The 26,177-nt window shown below is 47.6% G+C and overlaps 1 protein-coding gene across 3 annotated transcripts in view; it reads left to right on the top strand.

Annotated features, from left to right (window-relative positions):
* The window catches only part of Scn10a (sodium voltage-gated channel alpha subunit 10), a 95,537-nt gene that overhangs the window by 20,317 nt on the left and 49,043 nt on the right, over positions 1-26,177 (top strand). For all 3 annotated transcript variants that reach the window (XM_036193021.1, XM_036193024.1, XM_036193022.1), the window contains exons 4-12: positions 4,671-4,799; positions 5,301-5,392; positions 6,612-6,803; positions 7,189-7,252; positions 11,721-11,862; positions 12,133-12,330; positions 13,401-13,571; positions 16,863-17,156; positions 19,835-19,949. In XM_036193021.1, the coding sequence (XP_036048914.1) occupies positions 4,671-4,799; positions 5,301-5,392; positions 6,612-6,803; positions 7,189-7,252; positions 11,721-11,862; positions 12,133-12,330; positions 13,401-13,571; positions 16,863-17,156; positions 19,835-19,949 (1,397 nt within the window). The remainder of the gene's footprint in view (positions 1-4,670; positions 4,800-5,300; positions 5,393-6,611; positions 6,804-7,188; positions 7,253-11,720; positions 11,863-12,132; positions 12,331-13,400; positions 13,572-16,862; positions 17,157-19,834; positions 19,950-26,177) is intronic.

Raw genomic sequence — 26,177 nt, 5'->3', positions numbered from 1 at the left:
TGCATCCACGAGGTGATTGTGTTACACTTATTGATTTGCAGGTGTTGAACAATTGTTTACACACCAACTTGATGGCAGTGTGTGATCTTATTAATGTGCTGTTAAATTCTGCAAGGTTTTTGCTGAGGATTTCTGCTGTCTGTTCATGAAGGATCTCAGACTATAGTTCTCTCTCTCTCTCTCTCTCTCTCTCTCTGTGTGTGTGTGTGTGTGTGTGTGTGTGTGTGTGTATGTGTGTGTGTGTGTGTGTGTGTGTGTGTGTCTTTGTCTAGTGTTAGTGCCAGGGTAATACAGACTCTGTGGAATGAGCTTGGAAGCATTCTGTCTCTTTCTTTAAACACCTGGGAGAATTCAGCTTTAAACATGTGGTGAATCCATCTGGTCCTGGCTGCTTTGATGGGAGAATACTTCTTCAGTTTCATGGCTTGCTATCGATCTGTTTAGGTTCTACAACTTCCCAGTTCTATATTTTTAGATTGTGTGTTTCTAGAAATGTGTCAATTTCTTCAAGAGTTTTCAATTTATTAGAATATAAGCTTTCAAGGTATTCCCTAGTGGGCTAAGATGACTCAGAAGGTAAGAATGCTTACCATCTAGTCTGATGAGACTCGTGGTACAAGGAGAGGCCTGATTTCCGCAAGTTGTTCTCTGAACTCCACGTCTCTGTCTACACACACACACACACACACACACACGCACACGTGCGCGCACACACACGCACACACATGCATGCACACGCACGCACGCGCGCACACGCACGCACATACACACGCACACACACACATGCACGCACATACACACGCACACACACACATGCACGCACACACACGCGCGCACACACACACACACACACACACACACACGCACATCTTAAAAATTCCCAGTGATTCCCTGTGTCTCAGTGGCACATGCAATACCCTTCCTGTCTCTAGTTTTATTAGCTTGTGCCCTTTCGTTCTATTGATTACTTTAGTAAGCACTTGCCAATGTTATCATTTCAAATAACAAAATATGCTTCGTTAGTGTTTATGACATTTTTAGTTGCATTTCACTAATTTCAGCTCTGATCTTTAATTTTTCTCCTACTGCTCTTGAGTTTGGCTCGTTTCTTTTTTCCTGAGACCTTGAGATGCACCATTAAGTTATTTGATGCCTCTTACTTTAACATAGGCATTTACAGCTGTGAACATATATTATAGAGCTGCTTTTACCACGTCCAACAGTTCTAGAACATTATATTTTAATTTTAACTTGGTTCTAGGAGTGATACATGATCTTAACCACTGAACCATCTTCCCAGCCCTATCAATTCCAGCTTGCACACTGTTTCTCTGGAGTTTATTAGGATTTCATGTCTTCATTTGCTCAGTTTTCTACGTATTTATCCCTCATTTGTCCCAAACCCTTCTCCAGAGACTCGATTCACTATTCTGCCCATTTGAATACAGCAGCTTACCCACAGGTCTCCACTTCTCTCAGATAAATCACTCCTGGTACCCTTTGCTTCTCACCTCGGCTGGACCCACAGTTCCCTAGTAAAGAGATTTTTCCTGGAGTTTTCTTCCTTCTCTGTTCCTTGGAGGGATCCAAAACATTCCAGTGTTTGTTGATGGCTTTCTTGTTGTGCTGGGAAAGTCAGTCTAGATTTTCACAGGCGGGGGCCAGGAAGTAAATGTTTGTAGATTTTCGTATCCCTTCATGTTAGTTTAACTTCAAACAAATTCTGTATTGGAAAGTTTTTACCGTCAAATTTGGAGGCTTTGACCTTCCTTCCAAGCCAGGGTAGCCCCTGAGCTATCTGATAGTGTTTTTTATTCTCAGTGTGGTGGCTTGGATGAGAATGGCCCCCATAGGCTCACATATTTGAACGTTTGGTTCCTGATTGATGGAGTGTTTAGGAAGAATTAGGAAGTGTGGCTTTCATGGAGGAAGTATGTCCCTGAGCGTGGGCTTTGAGGTTTCAAAAGCTTAGGCCAAGCTCTCTTTGTGCTTCCTGCCTGTGGATTAGGATGTAAGATCTCAGCTACTGCTCCAGCCCCATGCCTCCCTGCCTGCCTCCCTGCTCCTTGCTGTGGTGATCATGGACTCACCTCTGAATCTGTAAGCCAGCCCCCAGATAAATGCTTTCTTTTACATGTCATCTTGGTCACGTGTCATTCCACAGCAACAGGACAGTGACTGAGACATCGATCCTTTATGGATAGCCTGTATGTTTTGTTTTTCTCTTTGTCTCTCAAGAAGAATGTTGAGCTTTTCTTGGTGCAGAATGATGTGAAACTTTGTGGAATTCTGCTGTGATGATGGATTTTCAACTCTTTTCCTCCATGTTCCTGAATACTTGCCCATGTTTTAAAGACTTAGATATTTCATTTGGGGAATTATTTTATTGAACAATTCCTATGATGTTTTCCTCCATTCTATTTCTTTCCAGATTTCCTCTTAGTCTGGGAGCAAACAGATCCCCTGATTTTCCATTTTATTCATTCCTGATTTGGGTTTTATTTTCTGAGATTTCTAAAACTATTTGCAATCTTGCTTCCGTAAGTTCTGTTTTGTTCTTTAATGCTTTTTTTAAATATAGATTCCTGTTCTTGCATTAAGAAATGTTTATCTCAAATTTTAACTCTCTAAAAATAGCTGGGATTTTTCTTTCTCTAGATTTTCTTAGTCCTCTTTTCATTACTACTTCTTTTTACACCCTCTTTGGTTCCCTGGACTTTTGTTTTATTTTGGTGATGTGGTTGGAGACAGGACCATGCTATACAGCACCCGTTGGCCTGTGGACACAGCAATCCTTGGCTTCATCCTCTCAAGTGTGGGATCACAGGAATGCACCACCATGCCTGCCTCCTGGTTTGGTTTTGATTCCAAGCATCCCTCAAATTCACAACACTCCTTGGCCAGCTTTCTTATTAACAGCGTTGTGTCTGCCGAGACTAGATTCCTGTGATCCCAACACTCAGAAAGCTATGTAGGAGGATCACAAGTTCAAGACCAGCCTGGGCTACATGACTAGACCCTGATGGACAGAGAACAGGCTAGATCTTCATGAGCTGTGAATCTGACTGACTTCCAGGAACTCAGCAAAGGCAGAAGTGGGAGGTGCCTGCCTTCCTGTGGAAATTCTGCTTTCCAGCCTCAGGCTGTGTCATTCCCCCTCATGGTCACCTGCTGAGAATAAGCGTGCAGTCCCTGTAGTCCAGTCAGTAGAGGGTAATTCCCCAACGAATGGGTGGTGAAGCTGGGTCTAGAAGGCCCAGCTCTTCCTGAGGAGAATGGAACAGGCCTTTGTGCCTCGCCCACTCCTTCTTCCACAGCCCACCCTCTGGAGTCCTGAGCATCTCTACGTCCCGAACCATGCAGGGTTGTGCAGAGCAGCTTGTACTTATCCTACTGGCTTCATGTCTTTGAAAAATCCTCTGTCATCCTGAAGGAGCTTCAGAAAGGATGGGGTAAATGCATGTTTAGTCAAGAGTCCTCACGTTCTTCACACAAAAGCACATGTTTATAATTTAAATTTTTATTTGTGTGTGTGTGTGTGTGTGTGTGTGTGTGTGTGTGTACATGTGCATGTGTATGGGTTGGTGCAAGTGGAGATAGAGGCTGGTGTACTGTTCTTCTCAGTTGTTCTCCACCTTGGTTTTTGAGGCAGGGTATCTAATTAAGCCTAGAGCTCATAGATTCAGCCAGATTGACTGGCCAGGGAGCCTCAGTCTCCACTTACCTAGTGCTGGGATTAGAAGCACAGACACGTGCTGCCACACCTGGCTTTTTACATGTATGCCAAGGATCTGAACTCAGATTCTCACGTTTGCACAGCTGCAAATCAGCCATTTTCTCTGAACCAAATCATGTGCAATTTATGTATACATCTGAGTCCCAGAGCCCATGGTTCCCCAACCAGCATATTAGCATTAGCTGGGAACGTGTTAGAAATTCCAGTCCTTGAGTCCCACCTCAGACCTACTGAACCAGACACTGTGAGGACAGCCCAGGAACCTCCTGGAGCAAGGCCTTCGGGTAGATCTGATGGTAGCCAGAGTGTAACAGCCATTGCCACTGGTGATCAAAGGATTCTGAGCATTGCAGAAACATCACCTCACTTCCAACCTCAGCTCTTCAAATCTAAACCCAACAAGGGGTGCATCAGAACAAAGGGGCTGTTTGGAGACACCCAATTCCATTAGGCTCTGCCCGCTGAGAAAACACCCATGAATCAGATGTCTTCTCTTCTACAGTAAGGAGGCCAGGAGGTGAGAAAAGAGAAGAGGGCTGGAAGTAGGAAGGTGCAGGAAGAGGACAATGACAGAGACCTGTGCCTCTTCCACATCTTCCAGCACCCACAGGCTGGGAAAGGAACCTCCAGAATCCATAGGAGCCCTCATACTAAACAGGAACCTCGTTCTTCACCTGACATTGTCCTCTGCCCACTCACGGTCTGCTGCCGTCACTCACAATTCTCCTCTCTCCTTCTCCCCCTCCCCCCACCCAGTCCACTTGTGCGGCTCTTCCACGTGTGGCCTAGCTCCTTACCGCCCCCTCTCCTTCACCCTGGCTACGGTCTTTGTATGTGTTTCCTTGGAAGAACCACAGGGATTCAGTCCTCACCCCGGCAGAGGAAGCACCTGGTCGCTCCGTGACACAGTTAATGTCTCTCCACCTCCTCCCAGGTATGCCTTCACTGTCATTTACACCTTCGAAGCTCTGATCAAGATCCTGGCAAGAGGATTTTGTCTAAATGAGTTTACTTATCTGCGAGACCCCTGGAACTGGCTGGATTTCAGTGTCATCACCCTGGCGTGAGTGTTCCCCCTCTCTAGCTGTGTGTTCCTTGTAGGCTTTGGGGTGTAGGACTTTTGGGGGTGTCCATGCTCATAATCTGGATTACCTCCTCATCTCCATCCAGTTTCCTCTGGTGGAGCCTTGTGGCTTGGGTATTGGAATACATAACAGCTCGTTCCATGCCCATAGGGACAAACCAAAGTTCTGTGTTAATAACTGGCCAACACAGGTCAAATGAGGCTCAGCGTTAATCCTACTGAACAGTATCTGAGGAGGCAGGTTCATCAAGCCTGTGTGTTTGAAATCCAACTGTTCACCTCTTGAAATGGTACTTTCTGAAAAAGAATGTGGTGGTTTACTGGGCATCCATGCCAATCCGTAGATGGCAATGCCTCTGGATATGCCTGTCTGTCTTGATCTCCCAAGGCTCCTCTCCCTGTGACTACCATTGTGTGTGCTGCATGTACCCTGAAACTGTCGCCCTGAGAAAGTGCTGAGGAGTGCCTTTGGTTCTACAGGTATGTTGGTGCAGCGATAGACCTCCGAGGAATCTCAGGCCTACGGACATTCCGAGTTCTCAGGGCCCTGAAAACTGTTTCTGTGATCCCAGGTGAATGGCTTTCGCCAACGCGTTTGTTCAACAGAACAAACATTCATTTCTACTGCCCTTCTTTGACACACACACACACACACACACACACACACACACACACACACATCTCTCTCTCTCTCTCTCTCTCTCTCTCTCTCTCTCTCTCTCTCTCTCTCTCCTCTCCAGGACAGAAACTACTGACTGTTGACCTAGCTAATGAAGAAACTGAGGCTTTAGGCATAGGAGAAACTTAAGTGTCCATCCCTAGTAAGATACAAGGAAGGTCGCTTCCTTCAATACTGTGGAATCACCTTTAGTTGACAACATATGTGTCACTCAGCTCTCAGTATAGGGTCTCCCATGTGTGGTGCCAAGAAAATCAATTTTCCACCAAAATGACACCGATGGGTCCTAGACTGTGGGTCAGAATGCTCTCCACTGTCTATGACACTGTTCCCTGAAAGAAGGCAATTTCATTAACAGACCATCCCTCCTCAAACGAGCAGGGGCTCCATCTTCGCAGCCAGATGTGCTTGACTCTGATCTAATCTTCCTCAGAATTTCCCAGTTCCTGCTCCAGTGGTGCTGTGTCTTTCATAACCTCACTGGTCGCTAAGTCCATCTCTGTGTGTCTTTGAGGTTCTGTCTCTCACGTTGTCCCACCCCCCACCTCCCATGCACATTCTCTCTCTCTGTCTCTGTCTCTCTCTCTCTTTCTGTCTCTGTCTCTCTCTCTCTCTCTCTCTCTCTCTCTCTCTCTCTCTCTCTCTCTGAAATTTGTCCACCTCAAGTCTCGAGCTGCTTCCCAGGACTGAAATGAATGTAGAAGGACAAACACCACATGATTAGAGCGGAAAGATCAACCTCACAGCTAGAACAGCAGGGGATATGGCTGGGACTCAACGTAAATTTCTCAATGCTGAGGCTAGAACTCAGAGTCTTGAGTGTGCTAGGCAACTGCTCTACCACTGAGCTACATACATCTCCAGGCACCCAAAAGGGGGTTTCAGTGGAATCATTTATTAGCCTTAAGATTGTAAGAGCTGCACTGTGGGGCCTCAGCTGCTTGCTCTTATAATGAAGATGACATTGGCAATTGAAGACAAGAAGCTGAGTTGGAACTGCCCGGAGTATGTAGGTGCATCACACCTGTGTGTAATGAGGATAGCCATGGTGCATACCTGTGCTCTGTGTGGCACTTCACCCATGTGGGAACATCTCTGTCACATTCCCACAGGACTGAAGGTCATTGTGGGAGCCCTGATCCACTCGGTGAGAAAGCTGGCTGACGTGACCATCCTCACTGTCTTCTGCCTGAGTGTCTTTGCCTTGGTGGGCCTGCAGCTCTTCAAGGGGAACCTTAAGAACAAATGTATCAAGAGGAGCACAGACCCCCACAATGCTTATAATTTCTCATCTCAAATGGCAGGTGAGCAGACACTCTGCAGTAGACCAGCATGGGGACCCCGGGACTGGATGGCCCAAAGCCCTGCACGTCTGCATGGGTATACTGGCATTTCATTTCCAATGAATCGCTCCTGAGTGGGGTTGTACTCCCCTCCCCCACTTTCCTGCTGACCAGTTTCCCTTGGGCAAGAGAAACCTTTGACAAGTTCCCCACCTAAAAGCAAGATTTCCTGGCTCCCACAGCCTCCAAGTGGCTTGGAAGGGTGTGTGGCTTCTTGAGTGTCCCTGGAAGGCTTGTAGGTAAAGCGACTGACCTCACTTAGACAGGAAGTGTCATCTCTGACACCCATGGCCTAGGTTAGCAACTTGAGAACACACCGTGAGGCTTTGTCTCTCCCTTTCTTTAGACAATTTTTACATCAAGAATGGCACTACTGAGCCTTTATTATGTGGCAATGGATCTGATGCTGGGTGAGTACTCATCCCCTGACTGCACCGATGTCCAACATCCTTTCTCCATTGTGTCCATCACATCCTCAGTGCAGAGAGAGTAGAATCCCGAAGATAATGGATTAATGAATACCATAGACACTACCATCTTCAAACTCATGAGACGGGGAACAGCCAACAGGATTTAGCTGGTAAGATGCTTGCTGTGCAAGGCTGAGGACCTGAGTGTGATTCCCCAGCACCCACATAAAAACTTGGGCACGTCAGTGCAGACCTGTAGACAAAGTTCCTCAGGGCCTTGGGGCAGAGATCTGGACACAGGCAGGTCCACTGAGCTGGCTAGACAACCATCTTAACTCAACCAATGAGCTTCAAGCTCAGTGAGAGACACTATCTCAAAAGATAAAGAGGAGAGGAACTGAGAAAGATGCCTGATGTTCAACACTGTCCTCCACATACATGTACTCATGCAACATCTGAGCATCTCATGCACACACAGCCTCACAGAGAGTAAGTGTATTAGTCAGGTTTTGATGTGTAATAAATGACTCCAGGATTTTATGACTTAACACAGCAACCATTTAGCTTGTGGCTCAGTGCTCAAGAGCATGGACCAGCTGGTGTTTGGCTAATTCTCCAGGCATCTGCAAGCAGCAGATGGATTTGCCGTAAGGTATCTGTATGTTCCATTGATCTTTTATTCCCAGAAGTCTGGCTTGAGCTGTCCTTGTGCAGACACTGGATTCCAAGGCAAATAGTGAAAGTCTTGATTTCACACACAGTGACGTTCTTTCTGCATCCCCTTCAATAAAGCAAGTCACAAGTCAGCACAGACCCAAGGGCTGAAACAGACCTCACCTCCCAATGAAATGTGGCAGGGTCACAACCCAAAGGGGTTCAGATACCCAAAAGGGAGGAACAAATGGCCAATTCCCAGAAGAAACCAGCATGTTTGGATTAAAGCTAAACATTTGAGCATCATAGCTCATTCCATCCTTGGGTTTCATTATTTTTTGTGTGTAACAGTGGAAGAGATACATGCATAACATTTTCGCAATTTCAAATTCTTACAGAGGTCAGGCACACAACAACAAGTGAACGGTAAGGGCCAGGAGGGAACCATAGCAACTGAGAGTTCGTGCCCCATCAAAGGGGCTATTGCTCAGCCCAGCTTTTGGTTGCCATGTGAAAATGGGTGTTCCCTGCTTCTAGCTAGGCTAGCTCAACAAAGGAGACAAGAAATTTCAATTTTTATATGCTAACACCTAGTCAGAAATTTTGTTACAAGTTCCCCAAAATATCTACCTATCGTATTGGCCAGACAAAATATTTCTGCAGGCTGAATTCAGGATGTAAGCCAGCTGTGTTTTGGTCTCTTTTGTATGTGCATCAAGATGTTATGCCATAGAAACATATACTGTGTCTGGAGCTCCATAGGCTGGGAAAACACAATGGATGATGCTGTAAGGTGAGATAGAAAGTCAGGGGGACTTCCTGGAGGCAGCAGTTGAGGCTAATATTGAAGGACAGGCATGACACTTCACGGTTGGATGAACAAGTGATGCTTGAATGGAGGTGACTCCATGAAAAGGGTGGAAAGTAAGAACTGAGCTAAGGGGTACAGACCCTCATCTCTGCCTCCTGCTTTGGCCGCTGGGGTGGAGAGAGAGCAGGAGAGGTCCAGGCAATAGGTCAGAAAGGCCCGTTTTCCCCACTGCCATCACTGATCACATGAAAAATCATGATTCATAGTGGCCACTCGTCTTTGTTGCCTATGTGGAGACAAATGGGACCCAATGTAGTCGTTACTTTGTCATTGTTGCTGCCAAATATGTGAGAAGAAGCCCACACAGGGAGGGGGGCTTATTTGGTCTCACAGTTTCAGGGCACAGTTCACACATGAGGAAGGCATGGAGGCAGGAGTGTGAGGCAGCTGGTCATGTCGCACCCTCAGGCAGGAAGCAGATGACCGTTCAGCTTGCTGTCTTCTTTTTATTCAGCCTGGGACGCCAGCCTGTGGGACAGTGCTACCCACATTAGGAGGCATCTTCCCACCTCAGCTAACCAAATCTAGAAACTCCTTCAGGCAAATGCCTCAAAGGTTTGTTTCCTAAGTAATTCTAGATTCTGTTGAGGCGGCAGTCAGTATTAGCCATCACAATGAGACTCAGCCTTAACCATCTCACTAGAATAGTAACTCAGACAGAGCTAAGCAATAGAGACAAACACAGTTGGTCAATATCAGCCTTCCTAACCTCTTTATTCCCCAAAGTTCTTGTGTCTTTGGCTCCAGAAAAGTGTTGCTTGAACATTGGTTTTCACTTTCCTTCTATTTTGAAATGTGGTCTTCTTCCCAGCTAGATGATGGTATTTCTGAAGCCAATGGTTCCAGAGTGACCCATGACTCTCCACGACAAAGTTCTGGGGTTCACCTATGTCCCCATCTCAAGTACTAGAGAGGCAGACCTCCCATCAGAAATGTGCAGCCAGCAGCCTGGGTAGAAGGGAGGGACTGGCGATAGTGGAGTGAGGGGGTTCGCTGGGGTCACAAAAGCTGGGTTCTAGGGCTGGCTCAAGCTAAAACTGGAGTCCTAAGGTCTAGGGTCTCAAGATGGAAAGTGAGTAACAGAAAATACCTGGTGGTTTTTACCATTTTTTTTTTCCGTATAGATTCTTCCAGCTTTTCCTTTTGGTATTTTCCAAGGTGGTGAATATCAGCAGGAATTTTGTGTACGTGGCTGTGTTTATGTGTTCGTGTGTGTGTGTGTGTGTGTGTGTGTGTGTGTGTGTGTGTGTGTGTGTGTGTGTGTGTGTGTGTGTGTGTGTGTGTGTGTGTGTGTGAGAGAGAGAGAGAGAGAGAGAGAGAGAGAGAGAGAGAGAGAGATTTGGCTAGCTGGCTCAGCAAGCTCTGGGGATCTTCCTGTCTAGGCTGGCTTCCCCAACACGAATTACAGGAATGTGCTGCCACAGTCAGCTTTTTATATTGATGCCAGCGATCTGAAGGCAGATCCTTGGGTACTTCAGCACCCTTGTCGCCAGCCCCCATAGCTGGAATCTTCTTTTGTGTGCAGTGTTCGCTGCACTGAGGAAACTGGGTAAGGACTGTCACAGACAGTTAACTGTTGGTGCACTGGGCTGCTGGGATAAGCAGCTAGTAGATATGTGGCGTGGCTAGAGAGGACTCCATGGGAGACAGAAACAGACATGTCCTCAGAGATAATGATGGAACTTACAGGAAAGAAAACCAAGGGCTTCCTGTAAACATGGGAGTCGGGGGATTTGCAAACTCCAGTCACAGTGGAGATAAAATTGGAATTAATTATAACTAATTTGTCAGAGTTCTAAGCAGTTCTGTGGGTCCCAAGGTTATATGTTTACATGAAAGTCTGCAATGAGGAGAGCCCCAGAGGTTGTTCTTGGGAGATAATGCCAGGATTCCTGGTCCCTTGACCAGGCTATCCCCACTTGGGAGGGGAATCATTTCACATGTTCTGAGGCAGACATATTGCTCAATACCACACAGACCCCTTGATACGAGGGAGGAGACCTCAGTGCCCTACTCCATACTCATCCATGAGATGCCGCTTCCCCCACCAGGAGGAGAAGCAGGCTCAGTGCTCGGTTCCTCACTGGTTAGATACCTCCATTTTAAAGTTCTTATTTTTTAAAAATAATTTTTTCATACAATACATTTTGATCATATTCCTCTTAACTCTGTGCATAATATATATATGTACACACACACACACACACACACACACACACACACACACACATTCTCAAAACAAAAACCAAAAACAGATAACCAAAAAGAACCCCAATAAGACAAAAATAACAAAACAAATCAAAAAGCTAACAAAAAATGGAGTTCCTTTGTGTTGGCATGGTGCCCTGGAGTGTAGCTGGTATCGGGGCATGCCTCCATCTTTAATGATGCTCTCTGGGTTCAGGCAGCTGATTTCTCTCTGAGCTCAGCGTCCTCACTTGAAGTAAGGACCGTTGAGATGATTGCATCCATTGTTTGTGCAGCACTTGGGGAAGAGAGGGGCGTGCAGTGAGCACTTCGGGAGTGGCAGGTGATGTTTTCATTGTTACATGTAATCTGTCGCTGAACTTGGCTAATGTAAGTCCCCCTTGATGGTTAACTCTGAGGATGGTGCCAGCAGGCTTGTGACTTTGCTCTGTGGCTACACCACCTTTCCTTTTCCTGGTGTACGCTGACAAAAGCTTGACCTCTTATAGAATCAGGTCAGGCCTGTCATCTGGCCTCCCCCAGGCTACTCCTCTACATGGGCAAACTGAACAAAAGCATTAGCTTCCCTATATTATGGATGAGGGAAACTGAGCCTCACACTAAATCTTCCCCGATAAGGGGAAGGCTGAGCTCTGAGCTCAGATCTGACTTCAAACCTGTCCTTTTCTTACGGCTCCAAACGGCCTGCACCAGTCGGCAAGGCCAGACCATGGCGCTTCTCTCCTCTTGCTGCAGCCACTGCCCCAGCGGTTACATCTGCCTGAAAACTTCTGACAATCCGGACTTTAACTACACCAGCTTCGATTCCTTTGCGTGGGCGTTCCTCTCGCTGTTCCGCCTCATGACGCAGGACTCCTGGGAGCGCCTGTACCAGCAGGTATCTTTGCTTTGTTTATTTGAGACAGGATTTCATTATGTAGCCTTTGCTCACATGGAACTTGTGGGGATTCCCCTGCCTCTGCATCCCATGTGCTGGGGTTGTAGGCATGTACCACCACACCTGGTCATGCAAGCTGACCCCAATCTGCATGTCCTGTACAGTCTTGGCTGGAGGAAGATGGACCAGCTGCATGGCTTCTCTTATTCTGGAAGTCAAGGGCCCCTGCGTTCCATGCACAGCCCTCTTTTCTTTGTCTTGAATCTCCAGACACTCCGGGCTTCTGGGAAAATGTACATGGTCTTCTTTGTGCTTGTCATCTTCCTGGGATCATTCTACCTGGTCAATCTGATCCTGGCTGTGGTCACCATGGCATATGAAGAACAGAACCAGGCAACCATTGCGGAAATCGAAGCCAAGGAAAAGAAGTTCCAGGAAGCCCTCGAAGTGCTGCAGAAGGAACAGGAGGTGGGTGGAGGCAGCCCGCCCCTGCGCCAGCCACCAGGACAGGAGCCTGGACAGACCCTTCATATAGGCTGCTGTGAGCATGAGTCCCACTGCAGGGACCGCCCTGGTCACCTTTAGAAAGAGCACCCGCACAGGGAAGACGGCCTTCGGCAAAGTGCTTACCATGCGAGTTCACTCCCCAGAACCCACCTTTTAAAAGAGTAGTCAGATGCATGCTCGAAATCCCAGTGCCGGCGAGGCAGAGTTGGGTGGATCCTTGGAGCTCTGTCCAATTGGTAAGTTTCAGGCCAGAGAGAGTCCTTGTCACACACAGAAAAGTGAACAGATCCTGGGGAGTGACACCTGAGTTGACCTCTGGCCTCTATAAACACGTACACACACACACACACACACACACACACACACACACACACACACACACTGACCTCTGGCCTCTATAAACATGTACACACACACACACACACACACACACACACACACACGCACACACGCACACACGCACACACGCACACACGCACACACGCACTTCTACATGAACATGCACCTACATACAAAAGAATCTGAATGAGGAAGCTTTTTCCAAGTGATTTATTCAGGAGTCTTTTGGACACAAGGAGAATAAACTAAGCACAACCAGGCAGTGGGTGGAACTAACCCATGAAGTGATCTCAACTAGACAATAGCTACTGTTTAATCCCCCTGGGGAGCTCTGGCTGTGACCTAACAAGAGTTAGCCTGATTTGGAAGCAAGAGAGCCAGATGTTTATGCTCCCATATCTGCCTCTGGGGCAAGAAGCCAAAGGACTTTTCTCCACAGTGCTGCATGTGTGGCTGAGGGCAAATGTCCTGACCTGGTCAAAAGGACCTAGGCAAGGCGTCGGCACCTACTGCAGGGGCTGGAGGAGGGAGGTGATCCTGCTTCTGCCATACCACAACCCCACCACTGTGCATATCCTAACCCTCAGCCTCTTTGGTCTCAGATCCCTCACCCCTACAGTCATGTTTTTGGGGACACCCGAATGCCAATCTCAGCAGGAGTCTATGGGCTGCAACTACTGCTCTTTCCTCAGGTGCTGGCGGCTCTGGGGATTGACACGACCTCACTCCATTCCCACAATGGATCGCCTTTAGCCCCAAAAAACGCCAATGAAAGAAAGCACAGAATAAAATCAAGGGTGTCAGAAGGCTCCACCGATGACAACAGATCACCCCAATCTGATCCTTACAACCAGCGCAGGATGGTGAGACACTCTCGGCTGTCCTGAGGCTCACTCAGCTTTGTAGCTATTTTGGCCATGGGTGAAATGGAAAGAGGTTGGGGACAGGGAGAGAGGAGGGTTTTGGGAGCTCAGACACACACCCCTCCTCATTGGTGGCCTTTGCTAGGACAGGGCATTAGTAGTAGGGGTGGGGCAATAATAAGACCTTTCTAGGTGGAGGGGATCAAGACGAAGATTGTGGAATAAGGAAAAGGTAAGGCAAGGCAGGGTGATTGCGGGTTTCAGGCTGGGACACTTACGTAAGCTGTGCAATAGGGGAAGAGCCTGGGTGTGTAGGGAAGCTGTGGAGCCCATATGGGGCATGCTGTCCTTAAAGTGTCTGTGACCAACAAGGGTCAGCCCCCCTTCTTTCGGAGACCTGAAGCTCTGTCCCTGGTGCTGAAAGCCCCACTCACCTCTTTCTGACCTCTTGCCACTTGCTGTTGACAAGGAAGACCCCAGCACCTATCTCTGGGACACAGCCTAGCCTAGGAATGACTTCATCTCTTCCATCAGAGCCTGCAGCAATTCTGTCCCACCATGATTGACATTCTACCTTACACTCTGACTTCCCTCACCAAGTCCCTTCCTCCTACCTCTCCACCCCCGGAAAATCCTGTGTAGCTCCCTCCTGCAGGCCTCTGCTTTCTTCTCTGTTGCTGTGATAAACACCAGGACCACAAGCGAGATGGGAAGGGGAGGTTCACTTCATCTTACGCCTTCCAGGTCACAATCCATTATGGAGGGACTTTTGAGCAGAAACTCAAGGCAGTAAGCCTGAGGCAGGAACTGAAGCAGAAACCATAAAGGAACAGTTGGCTTGCTCTGTGGCTCATGGTCAGCTCCACTGTGGGCTTGAGTATCCCACACCAATTAGCAAAGAGCAAGATGTCCCACAGACATGGCTCTAGGCCAGTCCGATGGAGGTGATTCTTTAACTGAGGTCCCCTCTTTGCAGGTGGGTCGAGTTGACAACTTGGATAAGCTATCCAAATTGCTCACAGGAAAGAGTTCTCACACTAGTCACATGGAGAGGGGATAATGGCAGCTTTTTGAGGGTTACTTCCTGCCCCTCATACCTCTTAGCCTTCCTTCCTGTGCTCACCAGAAGGATGCTCTCCTCTATTGACATTCCCCAGATTTACCCAGGCATCTACATGCACAGGCACACTTGCAAGCTCTCTGGCCTCAGGGCCATGCCCACGCTGGAGCACTTGTTACACCTGTGCCCTTCTTACCTCGCTCTGCCTCTTCAGAGCAGCACCCGGAAAGCACAGAGCACAGTTCATTGTTCCAAAGGGAATTTGGCTACTACTCTGACAGGCACAGAAGAGGATGACTCATAGCTTCCATGGCAATGCCAGTGACACTGAACTGGGCTTTAATTTCCCCCATTCAGCCAGCCCATCAGTTAGCACCTGAGTGTCCAAGAGTGTCTCCATCCTCCTTCTCCACCTGTGTTTTCCTAGTAAATAGATCTCTGGGAGTTTTCATATAAAGATTTTTTTTTTTGGACCAAAAGCAATGGTGTAGAGGTTAGAGCTAAGACACAGAAGAGAGATCAGCGCCCATCATTTGACAAACAGATCGGATCTAAAGAAGGAGGCCCTGGGAGTCAAGCGCTGGTCCAAGACATTTCAATTGGTTTCCTCCTTAGTTTTCTTGGTGCCCAAATGTAAACAACACTTTCTTCTTCTTCTTCTTCTTCTTCTTCTTCTTCTTCTTCTTCTTCTTCTTCTTCTTCTTCTTCTTCTTCTTCTTCTTCCTCTTCTTTTCCAGAGCTGAGGATCAAACCCAGGGCCTTGTGCTTGCTAGGCAAGCGCTCTACCACTGACCTAAATCCCCAAACCCCTTTCTTCTTATCTTTAACATGGGTTTCTTAATTCTCTTCTTTCCCTACGATGTGGGAAGAACTCATGGGTTTGTGTGAGCACTGCAGTCTTGGGGCATATATCCTAGGCAGAATGCTCTGTGTATAACACTGGGTTGGCAATGGTGGTAACTGAACAGGCTCCAAATCACCAAGAAATGAAACTGTAAGGGACGTGGGAGATAAATGAGCTGGAAATGAGTATGTCTTGCAATCATGAGGACCTGAGTTCAATTCCCAGAACCCACATTGGAAAAAAAAAAAAAAAAAAAAAAAAGGGCCAGGCATGGTAGTGCTATGCTCTGGCAATCCGAGCCCCAGGAAAGCAGAGGCAAGAGGATGTCGGGGCTTGTTGGCCAGTTAGCCTCCTTGGTGAGTTCTAGAGCGATGAGAGACCTGAGACACAACCCTGAGGCCATTCTTTGACATGTGCACACAGGCAAGAGCACACAGAAACACATGAGAGAGAGAGAGAGAGAGAGAGAGAGAGAGAGAGAGCTCAGTTTTGATTAGTGGGGAAAATTCTCACAGTGACATACTCTATTTTAGTTGTTTGTAAATAAAAGGAATTAAGAAGAAATTAAGGGCACTATGACCAGAGTTCAGGAGGGAGCCATTGTTTAAATTTCAGAGACACTGTATGATCTGAACACAGGACCAACAGCTTGCTATGATCAGGCTCCCACAGAACTAGCTAACCCCATCCAGTAGCTCTGTGGGGGTGCTGTGTCTGAGAATTCGAGAACCCGAGCTTTTCCTCTGGATCTGTAAGCCTCGCAGTTCTCACTTGGTGGGAGCTTTTGATGGGAAATGTTTATCGATTTGGAAGAATGGCATTATTCTTCCAAGAAATTGGACTGCAACTCTTCCTTCAATCTCCCTATTGTTGACTGTTCAAAGCTGGCCTCAGGGGATCCTGCCAACTCATTACACTACAAAGCTCTTGTCTCTTCCATTCTGACACAAACACTCACACTCACAAAGATGGAATCCAGTGAATTGTACATCTTAATTTTCAGATGGCAAAGCATATTCATTCAAAACCCACACTCTAAGCTCTAGTCCAGACATTTCCTTAGGTCCTGACATTCCCCTCGCAGATGGCAACCTAGGACAGCCATGCTTGGGTCTGCTGCCAAGGGCTGGCAAACATCTGGCCTGGCAATAACCTGTTAACTGATCTTAGGTACCCTGTCATCACCCCCTCTGCTCCCTCCCCAAGTCTATCTAGGATATCCTTTTCTGGTTCCCTCTCCATGTCTACCCAGAATTATCTTCAGGTCTTTATGTAGCTGTGGAAAGGTTGTGAGACATGGATGTGGGTGGAGGGAAGTGTGCACTGGATTTAGGGAGAATCATTCCAACCCTATCTTTTCTCCTGCTCCCCTGGGGGCAATGCCCAGTCTTTCCTAGGCCTTTCTTCTGGAAGACGCAGGGCTAGCCACAGCAGTGTGTTCCACTTCCGAGCACCCAGCCAAGATGTCTCATTTCCTGATGGGATCACAGATGATGGAGTCTTTCACGGAGACCATGAAAGCCATCGAAGTTCCCTGTTGCTGGCCAGGGGTGCTGGGCAGGCAGGTCCTCTTCCCAGGAGCCCATTGGCTTCATCTCCCAACCCTGGGCCTGGACACAGAGAAGAGGGACAGCTCACAGCGCCCACTGGTGAGCTCACCACTGGAGCTCCCGAAGACCTGGTGAGTTCGTGCATGCTTCATACTCAGACTGTCTTCCAGTAGAAGCCCTTTGCCAATAAGTGTCACCAATGGAAGGGTATAGCCAGAAAGTTTCTCTGGTCTTGCCAGGCCCACTGCAGTCCTGTGGCCTGCTTATAAAATAATCACTCAGAAGCTTATATTAATTATAACTGCTTGGCCATTAGTTCAGGCTTATTACTGACCAACTCATGCCTAAATTAACCCATAATTCTTATCTGTGTCTAGCCACATGGCTTGCTACCTTTTCTCAGTTCTGCCTTGTCATCTTGCTTCCTCTGTATCTGGCTGGCGACTCTTGACTCAGCCTTCCTCTTCCCAGAATTCTTCTTCTCTGCTTGCCCTGCCTATACTTCCTGCTTGGCTACTGGCCAATCAGTGTTTTATTTATCAACCAATCAGAGCATAGAGAATGACGTTCCACAGCAGAAGGGTCTTTAACAATGTTTGTCCCATGCCTCCCACCCAACTCTCCTTTTACAGACAGGGCAGGCCAGGTCCAGAAAAGCCATTGGGATTGTTTGTGGTGAAGGTGTTCATTGTCCATCTTCTCTGCAGGCAAAGGTGCAGCTGATTTGCCATTTGCCATCATGTGTCTTTCTGTCCCTGTGTCTCATCATTGCTTTGGAGACGGCCCCATATGCTCCTTTGATGGCGACAAGGAAAACAAGGGGTCTTTCTATATAAGTCTATGGCTCCAAGCAAACTGGACCTGGGGTTTAACAAAACCCTGCGAGGTTCTCAGGACAGGTCTTGATCAAAGGGCAGTGGCCTTGGCTCAACTCACAGGATGAATAACTCACCACAATGCCACAGGCTAGGGACAGACACTGACTTCCCCCACTCCTTAAGAGAACATCCACAGGGAGCACAGCAGCAAGCCTGGACTCCGTGTTGAGCTGAGAGATGCAATTTATTTGAGAACTCCTTCAGCATCACTGACGGTGGGTCTGCAGCATCCACAGGCAAGGAGACTAGTACAGGCACTGTTCTGTGGCTGCTTCCCCTGAGTCTGGTAGGTTCAGCAGAATTGTGCTAGCTCAGTCTGATACCACATATCCAGATATCATGTGACTCAGAATATCCCATGACTGAGGATTCCAGGAAGAAGCAGATGAACTGCTTCAATGGGCAAGGGCAGGAATTTAGTGAAGTATTCACAGAGGTGTGGGCTGGGCTCAAAGAACTAAGGAGCAGTGAAGAGCTGTGCATGCCCAAGCTGAAAGCATAAGGAAAAGGCCTCAGATCAGAACTTGTCAAGATCTGTGGCTGGGGGGCCTGTGGCCCCAAGTGGAGAACCATGCTGCTGCCAGCTGAAGAAGACAGGGTACAGCCAGCCAAGTTCTCTCTCTCTCTCTCTCTCTCTCTCTCTCCTCTCTCCCTCCCCTCTCCTTTCCTACTGTCTCTGTTCATGCTTCCTGTTGGCCAAACTTGATCATAGGGTGAATATTTTGCTCTGGTTGCCCTCATGGGCCACAGAGCAGGAAGACAGGTGGTGGAAAGTGTATCTGTAGGCCAAACAGAATCACCAACCCAGAGTCTTCAACCCACAGCCAGGCTGCAGGGCTCTTGGGGTTGTCTTAGTGCTGGGCACGGGGAGATCTTGCCTCCAAACTTCTCTCTGATCCCGATCACAGTTGCAATCTTAGCTCTTGTGACCCAGCAGAAGAAGAATTTGTACCAAGCACAGCCAGAGAGCTCCAAGTCTGTTTTCAGCAGGGGAACAGTGGAGCAGAAAGTATAGCCTGCAGATTGGGAGCTGCCCAAGCCAAGCTTGGACAGTCTGTGGCATCAGGACTTGTGAAGTCCTGATCTATTTCTGTCCTGTGTCCACACCTGGGGCAGTCTGGGGTGGTTTCCTTCCTGGAGTAACTAGAGGCTTTCTTAGAAGTTGTCTTTACTCATGATTCACTTTGCTGTAATTAGATGCCTTAGATATAAGAATGTGGATAAAAATGTGACTTCCCACAAAGCTGGAAGTTTATTAGGGAAAAGGGCGTGGCTTGGTAGACTTCGCGGGGAGGGGATCAAGGAGAGCCAAGCAGGCCCTGCTGAGAGCAGCCTTACTGTTCTCCCCAGTGCCTGTCCTTCCTTGTACCTTAGCTTGGCCGCCTCACACCCCATCTGTGAACCCAGTGTCCCCAACCTTACCATTTGAATCCTGTTTGTCTGAACCCCAGGAAATGCCTCACTTAGCATTTTGTCACTCTCTTAGGAGGCACCTCTTACTCTCCTGTGTCTGTTCCTGGGACAGTCACATTCTTGAGTGTTCAACCTTGATTTATTCTGATGAAAATATTCAGCTAGTGTGAGAAGACTCTATGCCCTTCTGTATCACAAGGACCTACACTCAGTTGTCTTTAGCAAGTTCCCCAATTTTCCAAGCCTTCTTGCCTCCCCTGGGGCTCAGCAAGCTCTTTCTCCTAATAAACTTTTTGGATCTTTTTGGCTGGGTTCATACCCTCCAGCCCGGGCTCTGGCTCCTGCCTCTGCATGTTGGTCCTCATAGCTAAGCTCAAATACCATCCCTATTCCTCTGAGCGGTGCCTTAGAAGCTCGTGGCTCACAGGGCAGCTCAGGACTGTATGAGATCAGCCAATAAGAAGCTGGATGACCAGCTCTGCAGCTGAAGTGTCCTGACCCTGCTTGTGTCCCAGCAGGCACTTGAGGCCGCGGGGCAGAAGAAGAATTTTCTATCTGCAGAGTACTTGAATGAGCCTTTCCGAGCACAGAGGGCGATGAGCGTCGTCAGCATCATGACTTCTGTCATTGAGGGTAAGTGGTGCTCATTGACATGTCCATCTTCCGTGTTGTGATGAGTCTAAGCTGGGCAAAGGACCTCTCTTGGTAGCCTGAGATCCTAGTTACTCTCTGTAGGTGTTTTGTGTTGCACAATGTTCAGAGGAAGAGTCACTCCAGAATGTAATTTTAGAGTCTCTGGCGGGAGGGGGGGGGCGGCAGCATCAGTTTCTGCTAACTGAACCTCGAACAACCAGGCATATTTATTGTTACACAAAGTTATTTTGGGGTACAACAAGTTCCTTCTCATTCCAAAGCCCCTTTGCTCTATTCCATATCTTCTCTGAAGGAAATCATCACACCTTCGTCCACAACTCCAGTCCTTCTTATGTACTGTTTGCAGTACCCAATAATGAAAGATGCTCCAAGTGTGTCCTGGGTAGTCTTGAGGCTAAAGTCATGCAATGGGTGGAAAACAAGTCTATAGATCATTGAAAACAATCACTGTTCTCTACTGTTATTTTGTCAAGGTCCTAGTACCTCTAACAAACAACTAATACATTCTAATGTTACCCTCGATACAGTGAGAAGCAACTACTACCTTCTAATGTCCACCCTAGATACAGTGATTCTACTAGATCCCACTACAACTCTCTGTTCTTACGCCTTAGGCCCCCAACCTCCTTTACTAATGTGATTTTTATGTGCGCAAAGTTCCTAAACAAGAGACTCCAATGAAGAAGTGCCCTAGTTCACTTCTTATTCAAATTAGCATCTGCTTCATATGTACTCATAAACTGGATTTTCAGAAGAGAGCTTGGAAACATCAGACGATGTCAGCCACCTCCCAAGTGTGCAAGGACTCAACAGCCTTCCATTTCCCAGCATGGAAAAGTTATTCTTCATGTTCTCTGCAGCTACAACTCATTATTTCTGTCTCAAGCTCTCGTTACCAAACATGGGAGACAACTTAAGTAAACTAGTCAACCCATTTCACCAAACTCTTTTCTGTTCTGGGTTCTGCCAATCAAGTGGGAACTGACTCAGTCTCCTGAGTGATGTGTCTGTGATGCAGCCGAGGGTGGGAGAAGAAGGGGTGGTACTATCTGTACACACAAGTCCCCAGAGAACATGGTTGTGACCTCTTCTCTGAGTAGAGAGGCTATTCTAGCCTAATTGTTACTTCACTGGGGGGTGAGAAGAATCTTCTCTTTGAAAAATTCATCTACTTACATACCCAATCTCCAGTAAAGAAGGCCCAGACAGCCTCAGAGGGTGCTCTGTACAATTCAAATAGCTTGAATTTTCAATTATTCCCTGGAACTTCTAAAAACGATTTATTTATTCAAACATCTGTTAGACATCTGGCATTGTTCCAGGAGCCTGAGATTCCATGAGAGCAAGATATCCACCTGCTTTCATAGACTGTGCGCCCTGGAGACAGAGATGATCAACACAAGTAGATAGCAAGTGGGGATGAGGGATGGGAGGAAAATCAGGTAGGCAACGGAGAGCGGGGTGTGTGTGTGGGGGGGGGGTTTCTAACAGGGCAGTTTTAGACAGAGGGTAGTGAAAGGAAGCCTTCCTGGGAAGATCAGCCATCTGAATGGAGCTGGGGGAATCAGCATGTGAAAACCATAAGAGAAAATTCCTCAGACATAAACACCTAATAAAAATTTCAGGGATAAGATAGAGGCTGGCCATAGTCGTGTGTTCCCCAAATTCCAGAACTAGGGAGAATGACATAAGAGGAGTGAGTTCTAGACCAGCCTGGGCTGACTCAAAAAGAAAGATGGGCCATAAAGTGGTGGCACACACCTTTAATCCCAGCACTCAGGAGGCCAAGGCAGGTGCATCTCTGTGAGTTCGAGGCCAGCCTGCTCTACAGAGCGAGTTACCAGACAGCCAAGGCAGTTACACAGAGAAACCGTGTCTTGAAAAACAAAAACAAAAAGAAAGAAAAAGGAACAAGAAAGAAAGATGGGAGTGAGAAAAATGTGACTCCAAACATACCCACTTTAGACCAGAGTAGATCTTAGCATGGAGAGGCAGCAGGGTTGAAAACACAGATCTGGAGCCCACATGCCTGGGTCTGCATCTGGACTCTGCAAATACAGGAAACTATATGACTCGGGTTCTCTTGACTTTCTGTGCCTCGGTTTTTCACAGCAGCAAAATTTTGCAAGTATATTTCTCCTGTACTGTTTGTGAGGTTTCAATGACTTAGGTCAAATACATAGAAACCACACCAGATATCACCCACTGTTATCCACCAGATTTAAACCCCACAAGGGCAAGAGATGTGCCTCCTTTGCTCACAGCTGGATCTCTGGTGCCAGGATAAGCAGTGTGTGGCATGTGGTAGGCATAGCAAACACTTGCTAAGTCAATGGTGACTGAGTTCGCTGCCCAAAGGAGACATGTGGAGCATGGTACAGACTTGTAAGGAACTGAACAGATGAAAAGGTAAAATGAAGAAGAATCAGAGATCTTAGGGAAGGAAGAGAGGCTAACAAAAGCAGTAGGAAAGTCAGGAGACACTATATTAAAGCTGGATAAACATGATGCCAGGCTAGGCCAGAGAGTCTAAGCATGGAGTACATTATCTTCTCCAGTGGGGTGTTAACATCCATTATGGGATTCATGGAGGCTGTCTCATGCTGTCAGCATCATGATGGGATCTACAGGACCACTTCCTTCAGGGTGACTGTGTGGAAGAAGGTTTGGCTCAAGAGCATGGCCACTCACTCAACTAAAGACCTGTGAGCCATCCATGCTTGGCATGCAAGCTGAGATTTGACACTCATCCAAACTGGAAGGCCAGATGCAGACTCACAGCTATGAGTGAAGTTATTATCGTACATAGCAGGAGAGAAGGACATGAAAGAAGTCACCAGTGGGGTGCTGGGGGTCTTGATGGAGAAATGCAGGATGTTAAGGGAAGTGGAGGGAGTTTCCTGGAGGTCAGGGAAGCACCCTAGGCAGATAGGTCCTGAAACAGACATTTAAAAGCCTGAGCTATCTAGGTCATAGACATCAAGGTAATGGGGACCTCAAAATATGGCTAGGGAAGTAGGCTGGCGCCAGATCCACAAAGGCCCAGGACTCTGAAGGGCACTGGGTTTTACCCAAGAGCAATGAGATACCATTAAAAGGATGGAGGCAGGAGAGTGAGACTTGGGCTTCATAAAGGCTATTCTGAAACATGCAGAGAATGAGATTGAAGTGGGAGGGTGCTGGCAGGGAAAGCAGAGGAAATCGGATGAGAGTCGGAAGTGCCTAGACTCTGGGGGAGGGGCAGTAGGGATGATGGAAAATGGAAGGACTACACAGGTCTCTGAGGAGTGCAAGTTTCAGGAGTTCACAGTGTTCACGGTTCTGGGGCAAGCAACTGAAGGAGCACTGGAGCATCGGCCAAGCAGAGCACTGTGGGGAGGGCCACAGCGCCTCAGGAAAACCATGAGAAGATGCACAGGAGTCTGCGACATACTGAGTGTGACGTGCCCTGGGAACATCCAGGGAGCCGTGTTGGCAGGAAGCTGGCCTAATGATAAACGGTTCTAGAATTCAGATGAGGAGGAACCCAGAGATGTATACGCCATAGCAACCTGAAGCCGAGAGTTATTGTGAAAAGATGGAAGAGGAAGAGGTGACAACAAGGAGGACTGGGGCCGGACTTTAGGAAAACACGACATGTCAAGGTTGAGCAGAAGAGATGGAAGCATTGGAAGAGGCAGAAGGAAGAGAAAACAAGACAGGACCCACAAGTGGAAAAGAAGAGACGGGTCCAGATTCCTTCCCGGAGAACAGAAAAGTCACCAGAGGCAAAGCTATGGAGATGGCAGGTGACATGTACTGAGGCTTGACTCACATGGAAGTTTTTGGTGATCTGCACAGGATCATAAAGCAGAACAGGAATAGCTCAGTGGGTAAATTACCTGCCTTACAAGCATAAGGACCTGAGTTCAAATCTCTAGCACCCTTGCTAAAAAATCATGCTGGCTGCATGTGCCAGAGATAGGGGGATCCGAAGAGCTCACTGGACAGTTGGTCCAGCCAAATCAGTGAACTTATAGCTCAGTATGAGATCCTGTCTCAAGGCAACAAGGTGCAGAGTGATAAGGAGAACACCGAATGTCTTGCTTTGCCCTCTGCATCTGAGTGCATGGGCGCACTCACCTGCACTTTCTCATGCATGTATCATATACACAACACACAAACATAGAAACCAGGCTGGATGGCACCTAAAAAGTGAAAGTGGACCCACACTGTGCACCTACACTGCTAGTGCACCTTCACAGGCATGAGTACACACACATGAACACACACACACACACACACACACACACACACACACACACACAAAGCTGAACCGCTGCACATTGTGCTTCACAGACAGGCTGCTTCCTGCAGAATGTTATCTGTAAATGTCCTCATTCAACACTAGTTCTCAGACTACCTTTTGGTGCCAAAACAGGTCCAAGAAAGTCCACTTTCGTTCCAAATAGGGATGATTGATTTTGCTCCCAGAACACATCAGCTTCTGTACAAAACTACACTTTGCCAGTTTTGACATCTGTAGTTTGAAAAACTCACAGCAGGTAATTAGCACAGCATGGTAGTGGAAATAAATAGCCTGGTATGTGGAAGAGGAACGGACATGTGTATGTGGGAATGCACGGAAGTACCATGATGAAAACATCATTTCAACTTCTTAGGAAAACCAGATTATCCAATAATACTGTTAATATAAATAACCAAAGGAGAGAACTATATCAATACATTGCTTCTTACCCAAAATAAACTGCAAATGCACCAAAGGTTGACATGAAAAATAATGAGGCTAGAAAGAAAGAAGAAAACATGAATAGATTTTTTGTTTGTTTTTTTTAACCTTACAATGCAAGAGGCTTCTTATGGAAAGCGTGGGTGTAAGAAAACGTGGCAAGGGGGAATGTCCACGTCAGCTGGTGTGTCCATCTCCAGGATGTATAGCATGCGGTAGAATTTACAGACAAGCCTAAGCTAGGAAATTGCCCTTCTAGAGATGCCCCCATTACACAGCCAAGCAGATATGTAATGGAGGCTGGAGGAGAGATAAGCCTGGGCCTTAAGGGAGAGACCAGAAGCTGGACATATAATTTAGGAGTGATCTGCATGGAAGTGGTTTGGAGGGCCATGGGGTTCAATACGATTACCTAGGGAGACAATGAGGAGATGGAGTCAGGAATGTTTGTGTTTGCCAACACCTCAAGCCAGGAGAGGAAGCAAAAGGCAAAAACTGAGAAATCGCAGCCATGGGGAGGAGAGAAAACACGAGGATTGGTCTAGCCTGGCTCATGAATGCTGTCAGTGCTGCAAGAGACAGGGCAGTATTCTGCTTGAATTTGGGAGGGTGAGAGCCAGACACCAGGGTCTCCAGGGAAAAGAGGGGGAGAAACAGTGACTACATTTAGAAAAGTTCCAAAGAAGTTTGCTGTTGAAGAGGCAGAAGATGAGAAAGAGGGAGAGAACACACGATCCAGAGGGACCTCTTCTAAAGCTGAGATACCATTAAAGCGTACTTACATGTTGACATATGGGAGCAACCTGGGGGTGGAGAAGGGGGCTAAGTAGGTGAGAAGGGAAAGGCTTCTGTAAGGGAAGGGCTTCTATGTAAGTCAGAGAGGTATAGCTCCTCCTGCTCCTGTAGACAGGGAACAGGAGATGGAGAGGGTGCAGCTCCTCCTGTAGACATGGAGACAGGACATGGAGAGGGTGCAGCTCCTCCTGTAGACATGGAGACAGGACATGGAGAGGGTGCAGCTCCTCCTGTAGACATGGAGACAGGAGATGGAGAGGGTGCAGCTCCTCCTGTAGACATGGAGCAGGAGATGGAGAGGGTGCAGCTCCTCCTGTAGACATGGAGCAGGAGATGGAGAGAATGCAGCTCCTCCTGTAGACATGGAGCAGGAGATGGAGAGGGTGCAGCTCCTCCTGTAGACATGGAAACAGGAGATGGAGAGGGTGCAGCTCCTCCTGTAGACATGGAGCAGGAGATGGAGAGGGTGCAGCTCCTCCTGTAGACATGAAGCAGGAGATGGAGAGGGTGCAGCTCCTCCTGTAGACATGGAGACAGGAGATGGAGAGGGTGCAGCTCCTCCTGTAGACATGGAGCAGGAGATGGAGAGGGTGCAGCTCCTCCTGTAGACATGGAGCAGGAGATGGAGAGGATGCAGCTCCTCCTGTAGACATGGAGCAGGAGATGGAGAGGGTGCAGCTCCT

The sequence above is a fragment of the Onychomys torridus genome, chromosome 7 (assembly GCF_903995425.1).
Source record: "Onychomys torridus chromosome 7, mOncTor1.1, whole genome shotgun sequence".
NCBI classification, from domain to species: domain Eukaryota; kingdom Metazoa; phylum Chordata; class Mammalia; order Rodentia; family Cricetidae; genus Onychomys; species Onychomys torridus.
This window is presented reverse-complemented; position numbering and strand designations above follow the sequence as displayed.